The sequence below is a fragment of the Triticum dicoccoides genome, chromosome 4A (assembly GCF_002162155.2).
Source record: "Triticum dicoccoides isolate Atlit2015 ecotype Zavitan chromosome 4A, WEW_v2.0, whole genome shotgun sequence".
Lineage (NCBI taxonomy): Eukaryota > Viridiplantae > Streptophyta > Magnoliopsida > Poales > Poaceae > Triticum > Triticum dicoccoides.
Window position 1 is genome coordinate 364,800,821 of NC_041386.1, and position 13,045 is coordinate 364,813,865.

The window sequence follows — 13,045 nt, forward strand, 5'->3', positions numbered from 1 at the left end:
TGGGGAGAGATTTGCTGTACGGTAAAATAGTGCAGAAATGACTAAGAGGGGTTGTCAAGGAAGGAATACAGTGGTTATAACAAGGCACTAAATAGAATTGCTTCATTGAAAACTCCACATAGCAGTTCCTTACTTTACTTTTACCATATACTCCGTAAAATTTTACTATATGCTGTCCAATGCTTGATTGAGAACTCCATGTCGCAGTTTCTTAGTTCACTTTTACTATACTCTGCCCATCTACATTTCTGATGCCATAACATCATTCTAATCAGGTTTTCAAGAGTGGACATCTCTTCATATCGTCCAAAGGTACACTCTTTGACTTTCCCTCTCTAACTAGTTGTTCCGCCCAGTTTAGCGACATGGATAAGAAAAATTAAGAAGCAAAATGTTTCCATGTGTTCTAGTATTGTCGTGTTAAGCCTTTAAAGCAACATTGGCATGCATACTTCTTTCTTTTTCTTGTGATTATCAGAGGGACCTATGCAGATATGGCACTGGCACTTTTAATACGACTCTTCCATTATTGTTAATCGGTTGCTCAGGTTCTGTAGCTAAGTAGGGGCACTTGAATGTTGGGTAGTTCTCTAAGGAGGAAATCACCTTTAAATTCACGAACTTAAAAGATTTAAGAGTTATCTAAAGAGAAGTTTTTCTTGATGATAAGATATGTTTCTTATCACTAACATATACGAGGAACAGAAATATGTGGTCATGTACATAGTTCCATCGTCACTGTCAAGTTTGTTAGGTTGTCTCGTGTACAGAAAAATGGCCACCAAATCAGTGAACCATATTAATCCTTTGCATATCTGAATCATGGTCTGATATCACACACTATGGTATTAGGGTTCAATTTCACGTGGCTGGTTATGGTAATCTGATGCAGTTTTGGGTACCATGACTTTTTGTCCTAACGGAAAAGAGAATACTTACATATTTGCTTTTCAGGACTTGGATGGAAATCATGGAAAAAACGCTGGTTCATCCTCACACGAACATCATTAGTTTTCTTCAAGAGTGATCCTGTTAGTACCTCTATTCTCATAAGTTTCCTTTTCATTTGTGAGATGCAATACTTTACATTTATACATCTTAAGGCTGAAGATACGATTATTACTATTATGATGATCATACGTTTGAAATTTTCCTCCAAAAGCTTAACTCCTCAAGTATAACACATCATGAAGTAAAATGCCTTTAACCCTTAAATTTGTGGAACATGAGAGAGACATACCCAAGCAGCTGCTCGATCTGGTGTGAAGCAGCGTCGTGATCAGATCCTCTTGTATGTTAAAGAATGGGCCTGGGTGATGTAGGGTGGAACCCTAATTTGATGATCTTTTCACACTTGGAGGAGGAAAAGGTGAAATCAACAAGAACAACAAGAGGAATCACTCAAACAAAACCCAAATCACACATCCACTAGAATAACATACATGAGATCCACAAGCATGACATGAACCTATGTTTTTAAGGCGACGCCTTACCGCCTTAGGGAGGGGGGGCGCTTTGGCGCCTAGGCGACGCCTAGGCGGGCGCTTTGGACGCCTAGGCGCCCAAAGCGGTCGATTTTCCAAAGCGGAGGGGGAGCGCTTCGACGCCTAGGCGTCGCCTAGGCGTCGCCTTAGGGACGCCTTTAAAACATAGACATGAACAATCAAGGGAAAATAGCACAAAGGTAAGGTTCTTCCAAAATCCAAAGGAGATGAGGTCTTGATAGTCTTCTCCACAAGGGAGGTCTTGATATCCACTTGGGGAACTTCTCCTAAGAGGTCTCGATCTCCAAGAAGAGGGGTAGTTGAGCAAAGCTCTCTCTAGAATATCTCAATATACTTTGCTAACCCTAATTCGTCCAAGTGAAGGGGTATATATCGTATAGGGAGAGAGGGGGATACATGGGTCAAAACCCGAGTGGCTGTGCACAAGCAGTTCCAGACGTCCAAAGGTTACCAGTCGTCCGGTGTCTCGTGAGGGACAGGACGTTCGGTACGGGTCGGACTTCCGACGTTTTGGCTTGGGTGCGGTGATGCCGGATTTTCGGATGATGTCGGATGCCCGGTCGTCCGGAGGGCTTCGGTCTTCCGCTGTTTTCGTATTGGACTGGGTGCACCGGATTTTCGGAGGGGTCTGGTCGTCCTATACTTACCGGTTGTCCGGCCACCGGAGAGCTTGTCGGCTGGGCCTTCTGGCTGGCTGATCCTCAGGGCGTCGGACGTCCGGTGGTTGTAGCTTGACGGCAACTCCTCTTGCTTCTTGTCCTTGTTGTCATGTCCGTTGTTCGTAGCGGCTCCATGGCCTTCCTCCAAGTATCTGATCACACGCAGCGTCTCCGCTTGAGGTAGTAGCCATGTCTCGCATGCGGAATGTGTAAGTTCGGAGAGGAACGAGTTCACCTCGGTTTTGATGGCCCTTGTACAAGCTCTAGTCATTGGTACACTTGGTGTCTTGGGAGACAAAGGTACATCCATGGGGATGACCGTAGGATGCTCCGCATCATCTTCCTCCCTTAGGAAAGATCCGACCTCGGGTTGTTAACTCCATCACCATGGAAAGGAGATAGGTCCTTGACATTGAAAATGTCGCTCATGTTGTACTTGTTGCGCGGGAGGTCGATTTTGTAGGCATTGTTGTTGTAGCGAGCTAGCACCTTGAATGGTCCATCGATGCGAGGTAAAAGTTTGTACTTGCGCTTGTTGGGGAAGCGTTCTTTGCGTAGGTGTAACTACATAAGATCTTCAGGGTTGAACACCATGGGGTGTTTGTTGTTGTTGAGCTTGATCGCGAGGCGGATCACTTGGTTCTCGATCGTGTGGTGTGCATCTTCATGCACCTTCTTGAGGTAACTTGCTCTTGCGCTCGCATCCATGTTGGTTCGCTCTTGTAGTGGTAGAGGGAGAATGTCCAATGGTGACAACCGGTTGAAGCTGTAGACGACCTCGAAGGGGGACTTGCCTGTTGTCGAGTGTCGTGCTCGATTGTAGGCGTACTCGGCGATGGGCAAGCATTCTTTCCACTCCTTGATGTTTTCTTGATCAACACACGGAGGAGTGTAGAGAGTCTGGTTGGTGACTCCATTTGGCCGTCCGTTTGTGGATGGTACGCCGATGAGAAGAGTAGCTTGATTCTAAGCTTGGCGCATAGCGTCTTCCAAAAGTAGCTAGGGAACTTGATGCCGCGGTCCGACACAATCATCTTGGGCACTCCATGTAAACGCAAGATTTCCCTACAAAAGAGATTTGCAACATGTGAAGCATCGTCTATCTTGTTGCATGGAATAAAATGTGCCATCTTACAGAAGGTCCACAACGACAATTACCGAATCTTCGCCATTTTGAGTTCTAGGCAAACCAAGCACAAAATCTATACTAATATCTTAGCATGGTTGGTATGGAATAGGAAGTGGCATATGTAATCCATGATATTGAGCTTTTGACTTAGCTTTGCGACATGTGATGCACCGGTTGGTGTAGCGTGCGTCGTCGCGATACATCTTGGGCCAAAAGTAGTTCTTGGAGAGTGTGGCGGAGGTCTTGTCGTGGCTGAAGTGTCCCATCAGTCCTCCACCGTGAGCTTCTTGCAAAAGCAACAAACGAAGAGAAGACTTGGGTATACAAAGTTTTTTAGTCCGCATAAGATAGCCATCCTTGAGATAATGTCGCTCCTAAAAATTGTTAGCTTGGCATTTGGCACAAGGAATTGCAAACGAAGTATCATGTGCATACAAGTCTTTAATGTTCTCAAATCCAATAACATTCAATTCAAGTTGAGTAACTAACATGCACTTGCGGAAAAGAGCATTCACTACTACATTTTCTTTACCCTTAATGTACTTAATGACATGCCCTTGCAGGAAAGAGCACCTGCTACTACATTTTCTTTACCCTTAATGTACTTAATGACATGCCCTTGCGGGAAAGAGCATCCGCTACTACATTTTCTTTACCCTTAATGTACTTAATGACATAAGGAAAAAACTCAATGAATTCACTCCAGTTAGCATGCCGTTTATTCAACTTGGTTTGACCTTTAAGGTACTTAAGCGTTTCATGATCCGTATGTAGGACAAATTCACGGGGTCGGAGATAATGCTCCCAAGCATGCAAGACTCGCACCAAACCATACGTCTTATTATCATATATGGGATAATTAAGTTGTGGGCCGGAAAGTTTCTCACTAAAATATGCAATGGGTTGCTTTTCTTGCATCAACACGCCACTTATGCCATTACCAGTAGTGTCGCAATGCACTTCAAAAGTTTTGTCAAAATTTGGCAAGGCAAGTAATGGAGCATGTGTAAGCAAGTTCTTAAGCTCATCAAATATGGTAGCTTGAGAGGGTCCCCATATGGGGTGCATTCTTACTCAAAGCATGTAAAGGTGATGTAATAGTGCTAAGATTCTTAACGAATTGACGATAGAAACCGGCTAGGCCAAGGAAGCTACGCACTTGTTGCAAGTTGGTTGGTTGTGACCAAGTTTTAATAGTGTTAAACTTAGACTCATCAATTTGAACACCCTTAGAAGAGACAGCAAAGCCCAAGAAAACAAGCTTATCAACACGAAAAGTGCATATTTCCATGTTAGCATAAAGTCGCTCGTTTCTAAGAACTTGCAATGCGTCTCTAAGATGTTTGACATGATCTACAAAAGGTTGACTAAAGACAAGGATATCATCAAAATATACGACAACACAAATGTCAATATATTTGTGAAGGACATAATGCATGACGCGCATAAATGTGCTAGGCGCTTGAGATAAGCCCATAGGCATGACTAACCATTCGTATAGACCAAATTTGGTTTAAAAAGCCGTTTTCCATTTGTCACCCTCTTCCATGCGAATTTGATAGTAGCCACTTTTAAGATCAATTTTTGAGAAAATGGTTGCTCCACTAAGTCATCTAGCATGTCATCAAGGCGTAGAATGGGGTGTCTATACCGAACGGTGATAGCATTAGTGGGACGACAATCGGAACACATGCGAAAACTACCATCTTTCTTAGGCACAAGTATAACCGGAACGACACATGAACATAGGCTCTCGCGTACATACCCGTTTTTCATGAGATGTTGTACTTGCTTTTGAATCTCTTTTGTCTTGTCGGGGTTGACACGGTAGGGTGCCTTGTTCGGTAGAGGTGCGCCGGGAATGAGGTCGATGCGGTGCTTGGTGCCGTGAAGTGGAGGAAGTCCCGGAGGTAGCTCATTGGGGAACACGTCCGTGAATTCCTGCAAGAGATGAGACACAACCAAAGGTAGATGTTGTGAAGTATTAGTCCTCACGGCTTCATCTTTGCATACAAGTACAAAGTGAAACACTCGATTGGCTCTCACTCACATCCCTCATGTCTCTTTTGGTGGCTAAAAGCACTAGGTTTTTCTTGTCGCTCATCGTGGAGTCACTCAATTTTGGCTTGTGGCGCTCACTCTCTGTGTGGTGGTTCACTCTCACTATTCTTTCCATGATGGGTCGATGCTTGCATGTCGGCGATGACTTGACTTGGCGACATGGTCGAAGCACGTACTCCTTGCCCTTCATTTTAAAGCTATAATGATTGGTTCGTCCGTTGTGGATGACGTTGCGGATGAATTGTCAAGGTCTTCCTAGGAGGAGATGGAACACAGACATAGGAACCACATCACACTTTAAGGTGTCTTCGTATGCGTCAATCTTGAAGGAGACTTGAACAGTGTGTTCCACTTGAATGGTGTCGGAGTTACTTAGCCATTGGATCTTGTAGGGGCGAGGGTGCTTCATCTTGACCAAGTGTACCTTCGAGCATAATTCTTCGCTTGCCAAATTGTGGCAACTTTTGCCATTGATGATGACTTTGACGGAACGTCCTTGGATGCCCGCTTTGGTATGGAAGATATGGCATTGTTGGTCTTCATCTTGCTGGTATTGAAGTGTCAAGACCTTGGAGACAATTAGAACGAGGCTCGAATCATTGTCACAAAAGACGTGAGCGTCTTCATCTTCATTCACTTGGCGGTGCATGGCCATGTGCTCAAGTGCTTATATTTCTTCACCGCTCATGGAATCGTAGGTGCCGTCATCATTGGCGATCATGGTACGCCGTGTGGGGCACTGGTATGTCTTGTGGCCACGGCCTTGGCAAGTGAAACATTGGATGGAACTTGTCTTAGCGGTAGCATCTGTTGGAGTAGTTGATAACGAAGCTCTCGGCTTGTAGTTGCTTGTAGTAGGACGACTCGACGAAGTCATAGGTTGCTTGGAACTTGACTTGTTGCTGTTTGTGGGTGTAGCTCGAGTAGTAGTAGGAAGTGCCATAGTTGATTAAGCTTGAGTGTATGAGCCGTAGGTCTTGGAAGAGTACTTGGAGTACTTGAAGTCATCTTGCACTTGTCGCTTGCCTTGGTCGTTTGATGCACTAGCTCAAGGAGGTTGGAGTACGGTTGGAAATCGGCGATTTTCTTGATAGGGTGGTTGAGTCCATTCAATAAGCGTGTCATAGTTTGCTCGTTGTCTTCCTTGACATTGGCTCGAATTATGGCAATCTTTGTTTCTTTATAGTTAATCTTTAACCGACTTTTGTGCCTTGCATGAGGAGTTGTAACTTCTTGAAGAGATCATGGCTATAGTGTGTAGGCACGAAACGAGCTCTCATGACATCCTTCATTTAGGTTCAAGTTGTGATGGGTGTTTCGCCTTTCTCTTGGCGTCGCTCGATGACTTGCTCCCATCAAATGAGAGCATAATCTTGGAACTCAAGGGATGCCATGGCTACCTTCTCTTCCTTGTCATAGTTATGAAGACGGAATATCTTGTCCACTTTTGAGGCCCATGAGAGGTAGTCTTCGGGGTCGGTGCTTTCGGAGAACTTAGGCATATTGAACTTGAGCTTGCTGTAGCGTTGCTCCTCATTGTGATGGTTGTGATGGCGATGCCGCTCTTGTCTTCGAGGTGGGTCTTCAACCTCTTGCTCCTCTTCGTCGGCTTGATTAGCTTGGCGTTGATGGCGAGGGATTCATGCCCGGTTCCTCCTTTCGTGGCGCTCCTCAAGATGTGCGGCTTCTTGTCGCACTTGGTGGAGGGCCTCTTCTTCTCCGCGCACGCGACGGTTGCGCTCGTTGACGGCGCGAGTTGCTTCTTGAAGAGTACGTTGTGCTTCAAGCGCTTGTTCCTCAAGGCGTTATTGTTCTTGCTGGAGTGTGTTGCCGTCTTGCCCTTCTTGGCGTTGACGTTGTCGAGCTTGCTCTCTGTCCATTGCATCTTGTTCTTGGCAACGGTGCCGTTTGCGCTCACGAAGGTGGTCTTGCAAACCATTGCCATGGAATGGATTTTGTGAAGCTTGATGATCTTGATGGTCGTCTCAAAGATGAGAATGAGCTTGTGGAGGACTTGCATTCTATGATGTCTCCGAAGAATGTCGCCTTGAATGGTGTCCTCTCGACGAAGATGTGGAAGAAGCGCGGTTGACCATCATGACACGAAACTCTTCCATTTGGGTAGTAAGCTTGGCGTCAATGTAGTCCTGTGCTCTTGCTTCGGATTGTTGCAAGTTGGTGGTGAGTTGCTCGATGCGGTCGTCCAAACCTTCATTTTCTTGATGCAAGGCTTGTTGAATGCCAAATAGTTGAACCTTTGAGACATAGTCGTTCGGTGCGTCTTGCTCATCATAGAGTGGATTGGAAGAAGTGCTCGGCCTATCCATCATTGTCAAGTAGAGGTCAGTAGTAAAGGACAGAACAATACCAAAGTTACCTTTTTTGAAGATTGAGGATATATCAAGTATCACTCAATGTAATGCTATAATAGGGGAATTGGTACCGGGTTTGTTTCTCACACCTACAAAAGTAAAGCTTATGGAGTAGCTTTGTGAGGATAGGTGGCACAAAATTGATGCAATGGTTAGTAAGATGCCAATAATGTTGAAGAGATTCACAAATTCACAAGTGAAACAAGTAGACCAATGACAATGAGTCGCACACGAACACACACACACAGATGGATAATTGGGGTTGTGCAACCAAGAAATGAGCACAAAATGTGGAATCCACGGAAAACGCTCGTGTTGCACAACTCTAGAGAGACGCTAGCACGATTGCCCAAAAGGCTAGATACGCAAATTGTACACAACCTATGAGAGACAGAACATATCGACTTTCTATCCCAAATATGCTATGTATGTATGGTTCTGGTGTTTCGCACACGATGATCCAAGATGATCAGTGTCAATATGCTATGCAATGTGGCGTGATGCTATGGCTATTGCTTACAAGCTCTTTGTTTTCTTCTTTGCTTAAAAGGTTTTCTCCCTCTTTTTTTGGCCACTATGCGAAATGCTCAAACCAAGATAGCAATTATGTATATGAGGCCAGGGAACTGTTAAGCTTCATGCACTAGCCAACGCAACCAAAAGTCCGAACTGATGGAAAGGGCTAGTGCAATCCACATATATTGTAACACCCCCTCTCACGTGTGACGGGGAAGACAAGTCAACACGTGCAACCGGAAGAGAGTGACGGCGCGCGAAACTCACGTATGACTCAAAGAGGCCACTACGTGGACACAAAGGGGAGCTACGAGCAATTTTTGGATAAATTATGAAAGCCAGGACTTGAACTCAAGACCTTAGCTCCGATACCATGTTAAGCTTCATGCACTAGCCAACACAACCAAAAGTCCGAACTTATGGGAAGGGCTAGTGCAATCCACATATACTGTAACAGGAACAAACTGATGACACAATAGATGATACGATGATATATGCATGCAATGAAAGCTATGCGGAGTATGTATCACTAAAGTGCACAAGTAGAATGGCCCGACAATACTCAACGGCTAGTCTCGGTAGGAAAGTGACGCAAAAATGGCTCGGTGTTAACAATGCAATAGCAAGGAGAATGTACAAAGATGTCGTCGAGGTTACCGTCCTTGCTTACGGTGTGGGTGTCAAAATGGGAAAGTGGTCATTGTCGACGCCGAGTCCGTGGCGAAGTTGAGTGGCGGTGATGTCGATGACGAACTGTGCCTAGTTAGCTGAAACACCTAGGAAACGGAAAATTGTGAACTCTTCTCAAATGGAAAACGTCAAATGGTGGTAGCGGAAGGTGTGGTGGTGTATCGGAAGCTCGATGGGTTTGCAGAAATGCAATGGTGGGTTTCGAAGTTGGCGACGCGGAAGAGGAGCTGGTGGCTGAATTTACCTTTGAAAAATTTGGTTTCGTCAGGCTCGGTCGGACGTCTGGTAGCTGTTGGACGACCGACGGTTGGATGTTGGCCGGACGTCCGGTGGTTGGGCGATTTCGGGACCGTGGAGAGGAAGATGAACTCGTGGATTTCGGGGAAGAAAAGAAAAAATGGGGCCAAAATTGGGTGAAATTTGTGGATGGAAGTGGTGGAAAGCTAGATCTACCTAAACACTTCTAATCCATGGATCAAAATAAACAAAACATCATCAAAGCAACAAATCACAATTTTTTTTTGGTATGGCTCTTTTTGTGGGGATTTTCAAAATTGGGTAAAAACAAACAAAATAGGCTAGAAAATGGGGGTTAGGGATACAAAGATGTGAATCAACCTTACTCTGATCCAAGATGATATAGGGTGGAACTCTAATTTGATGATCTTTTCACACTTGGAGGGGAAAAAGGGAAAATCAATAAGAACAACAAGAGGAATCACTCCCAAATTACACATCCACTAGAATAGCATACATGAGATCCACAAGCATAATATGAACAATCAAGGGAAAATAGCACAAAGGTAAGGTTCTTCCCAAATCCAAAGGAGATGAGGTCTTGATATCCACTTGGGGATCTTCTTCTACGAGATCTTGATCTCCAAGAGGAGGGGTAGATGAGCAAAGCTCTCTCTAGAATATCTCTATACTTTGCTAACCCTAATCTGTCCAAGTGAAGGGGTATATATAGTCTAGGGAGAGAGAGGGAGATACATGGGTCAAAACCCGAGTGGCTGCGCACAGGCAGTTCTGGACGTCCAATGGTTACCGGTCGTACGGTGTCTCGCGAGGGATCGGATGTTCGGTACGGGTTGGATTTCCAGCATTTTGGCTCGGGTGCGGTGATACTGGATTTCCGATGACGTTGGACGTTGGCCCGGTCGTCTGGAGGTCTCCGGTCTTCCGCTGTTTTCGTATTGGACCGGGGGCATCGAATTTCCGGAGGGGTCTGGTCGTCCGGGCGCTGGGGCGTGGCGGACGTCCGGTACTTATTGGTCATCCGGCCGCTGGAGAGCTCGTTGGGTGGGCCTTCCGGCTGGCTGATCCCCAGGGCGCCGGACGTTCTGTAAGGACCTGTCGTGCGGTGGTCGTAGCTTGCCGGCAACTCGTCTTGCTTCTCGTCCTCGTTGTCGTGTCCGTTGTTCGTAGCGGCTCCATGGCCTTCCTCCAAGTACCTGATCACACACAACGTCTTCGTTTGAGGTAGTAGCCATGTCTCGCATATGGAATGTGTAAGTTCAAAGAGGAGTGGGTTCACCTCGGTTTCGATGGCCCTTGCACGAGCTCTAGTCATTGGTCCACTTGGTGTCTTGGCAGACGAAGATACGTCCATGGGGATGACCATAGGATGCTCCGCATCGCTGGGCCTTATGAGCCACACTGGAACGTGGGATCACATACAACACTCCCCCTCAAGAGGGGTGATAAATCAATCATTCCCATCTTGTCACATGCTAAGCTGCATTCTCTTGTTCCCAACCCTTTAGTCAAGCAGTTTGCTATCTGTTGCCCTGAGCTCACATACTATCTTGATAACCCCAGCATCCAGTTTTTCTTTGATGAAGAATTTGTTAATCTCCATATGTTTGGTTCTATCAAGTTGAACTGGGTTGTTTGCTTTGTTAATTGCCCGACTTGTTGTCACACCATTCATTCATATAACTAGTCTGCAATATCTTCAGGTCTTCTAATAAATTCTCCAAAATAATCAGATTTCGCAAGCAACATAGAGGAAGTATGAAAGGATAATCCTGCCGAGGCAATCGTATTTGTTTTGGTAGATATGCTCTTCAAACACTTGAACCTGCTTGGATCACGGCGAGACACTAGAAGCAGGACGACGAGCAATAACACGATATGCATGTCGTAGTGGAAAAATATGGGTCCTTATCCATTACTCACTCAATCCCTGAGACATGGATATGTATTCAGCATCTACAGTTGATTTGGAAACAATTCGTTATTTCTTGCTTCTCTAAAACACTAGATTTCGTCCTATGAAAACACAATGGCCTAAAGTTGATCTCCTGTCATCGAGGGGCTAGCCCTATCAGCATCACAATAACCATCCACGACAAAGTGTCCATGGCTCTTGTATATCATTCCTTTCCCAGGAGAACCTTTCAGGTATCTCAAGATTCTATAATCTGCCTCGAGATGTTCACTTCTAGGCTCATGCATATATCTGCTCACAACATCCACTGCAGATGCAATGTATGGTCGTGTATGACACAAGTACAACAATCTTTCCACCAATCGTTGATATTTCTCTGTGTCCACCAGATCACCTGATTGGGCAGTCACACTATGGTTTTGATCAATTGGGGTTGAAGCAGCTCGACAACTCAACATGCCAACATCATAGAGGAGGTCCAGGGTATATTTTCTTTGACAAAGAGCTATTCCTTTTCCACACCTGGCCACTTCTATACCAAGGAAGTACTTGAGTCGACCAAGATCTTTAACTTCAAAGGCCTTACTCATACACCCCTTTAACATTGCTATCTCTTAAGTCATCATCACCGGTAATAATGTATCATCAACATAAATTTCAAGGATGGTTATTTTCCCTTTAGAAAGTCTATAAATCAATGTATGCTCAACATTGCATTGTCCATGCCCCATGCCACATACCGCACGTCTAAACTTGTCAAACCAAGCTCTTGGAGATCACTTCAGTCCACAAAGGGCTTTTTTTAGCCTGCATACCTTGCCAGCAGTCTCAGAAGTCAAGAACCTAGGTGGAATCTCCATGTATACCTCCTCCTGCAAGTCTCCATGCAAGAAGACATTCTTCACATCAAGTTGGCGTAAAGGCCACTCGAAATTTGATGCACGGGAGATCTGAATCCTCACGGTGTTCATCTTTGCTACTTGAGCAAAGCAAAGGTCTCATCGTAGTCAATGCCGTATGTCTGGCTGTACCCTCTTGCCACAAGCCTTGCTTTGTACCTTTCAACCTTTCCTTCTTCATTCTGCTTCAGTGTATACTCCATTGGAGCTGGCTGCGTTCTTTCTTGTTGGAAGGTTTGTTAGTACCATGTCTTTGTTCGTACACATAGCCTCCAACTCTTCCACCATGGCCACCCGCCACTTTGAGTCCTTTGCCTCTTCCAGTCAGTCGGAATTGACACAGACCGAAGAGAAGCAACAAATGCTTTGTGGGTTGGAGATAATGCTTCATAGGAGACATAATTTCCAACAGCCCATTGAACCCATACCGTTTCTCTGGTATCCCTGCTGTTGCTTGAGTAGTTCTTCAGCCTGATCCCCGTCAGAGGAGATGGAAATCACATCAGTACTACCCTTTTTGTTCCGTTAGTGGCTGATATAGTTGCTTCCCCTGATGTGCAACCCCGTCACCTCGCTTCCGTGAATACACCTTTAGCTGTTCCTCTTGCTCTGCTGTCCACCTTGGCACACTACCAATCCGAGTCTGTGCATGCTTACATGAATACACACCTTTAGCTGCTCCTCTTGCTATGTTATCCACCTTGGCACACTACTAGTCTGAGCCGGCGTAACTACATCATTGGTGGAAGCTGATGCTGGCATCAGAGGAGCCACACGAGTTACTAATGAGCTGCCTGTTGCTAAAGGTGACTGCTGCATCATCTGCATTTGTGTGCTACTACTCTCCCCCTCTTGACCAATTTCTGGTTGGAGACATCGGTCAAGTTCTTCAAACAAGATACTTGGATCAATTTTCTCACCATAAAAAGGTTCCGATTCACGGAAATCCATGCTCACAAATGTCCGCCTCTCAAACGGACTCCCAACATTTGTACCCTCTTTGCCCTGAAGAATACCCAATAAAGATACACTGGGGGCTTC

The 13,045-nt window shown here is 45.3% G+C and overlaps 1 protein-coding gene across 3 annotated transcripts in view; it reads left to right on the forward strand.

Moving 5' to 3' along the window:
• The window catches only part of LOC119285927 (rho GTPase-activating protein 7-like), a 38,343-nt gene that overhangs the window by 974 nt on the left and 24,324 nt on the right, over nucleotides 1-13,045 (forward strand). For all 3 annotated transcript variants that reach the window (XR_005140023.1, XM_037565263.1, XM_037565262.1), the window contains exons 2-3: nucleotides 276-312; nucleotides 955-1,031. Coding sequence is in view for 2 of the 3 variants with exons in the window: in XM_037565263.1 (XP_037421160.1) it covers nucleotides 276-312; nucleotides 955-1,031 (114 nt within the window). In the remaining variant the exon portion in view is untranslated. The remainder of the gene's footprint in view (nucleotides 1-275; nucleotides 313-954; nucleotides 1,032-13,045) is intronic.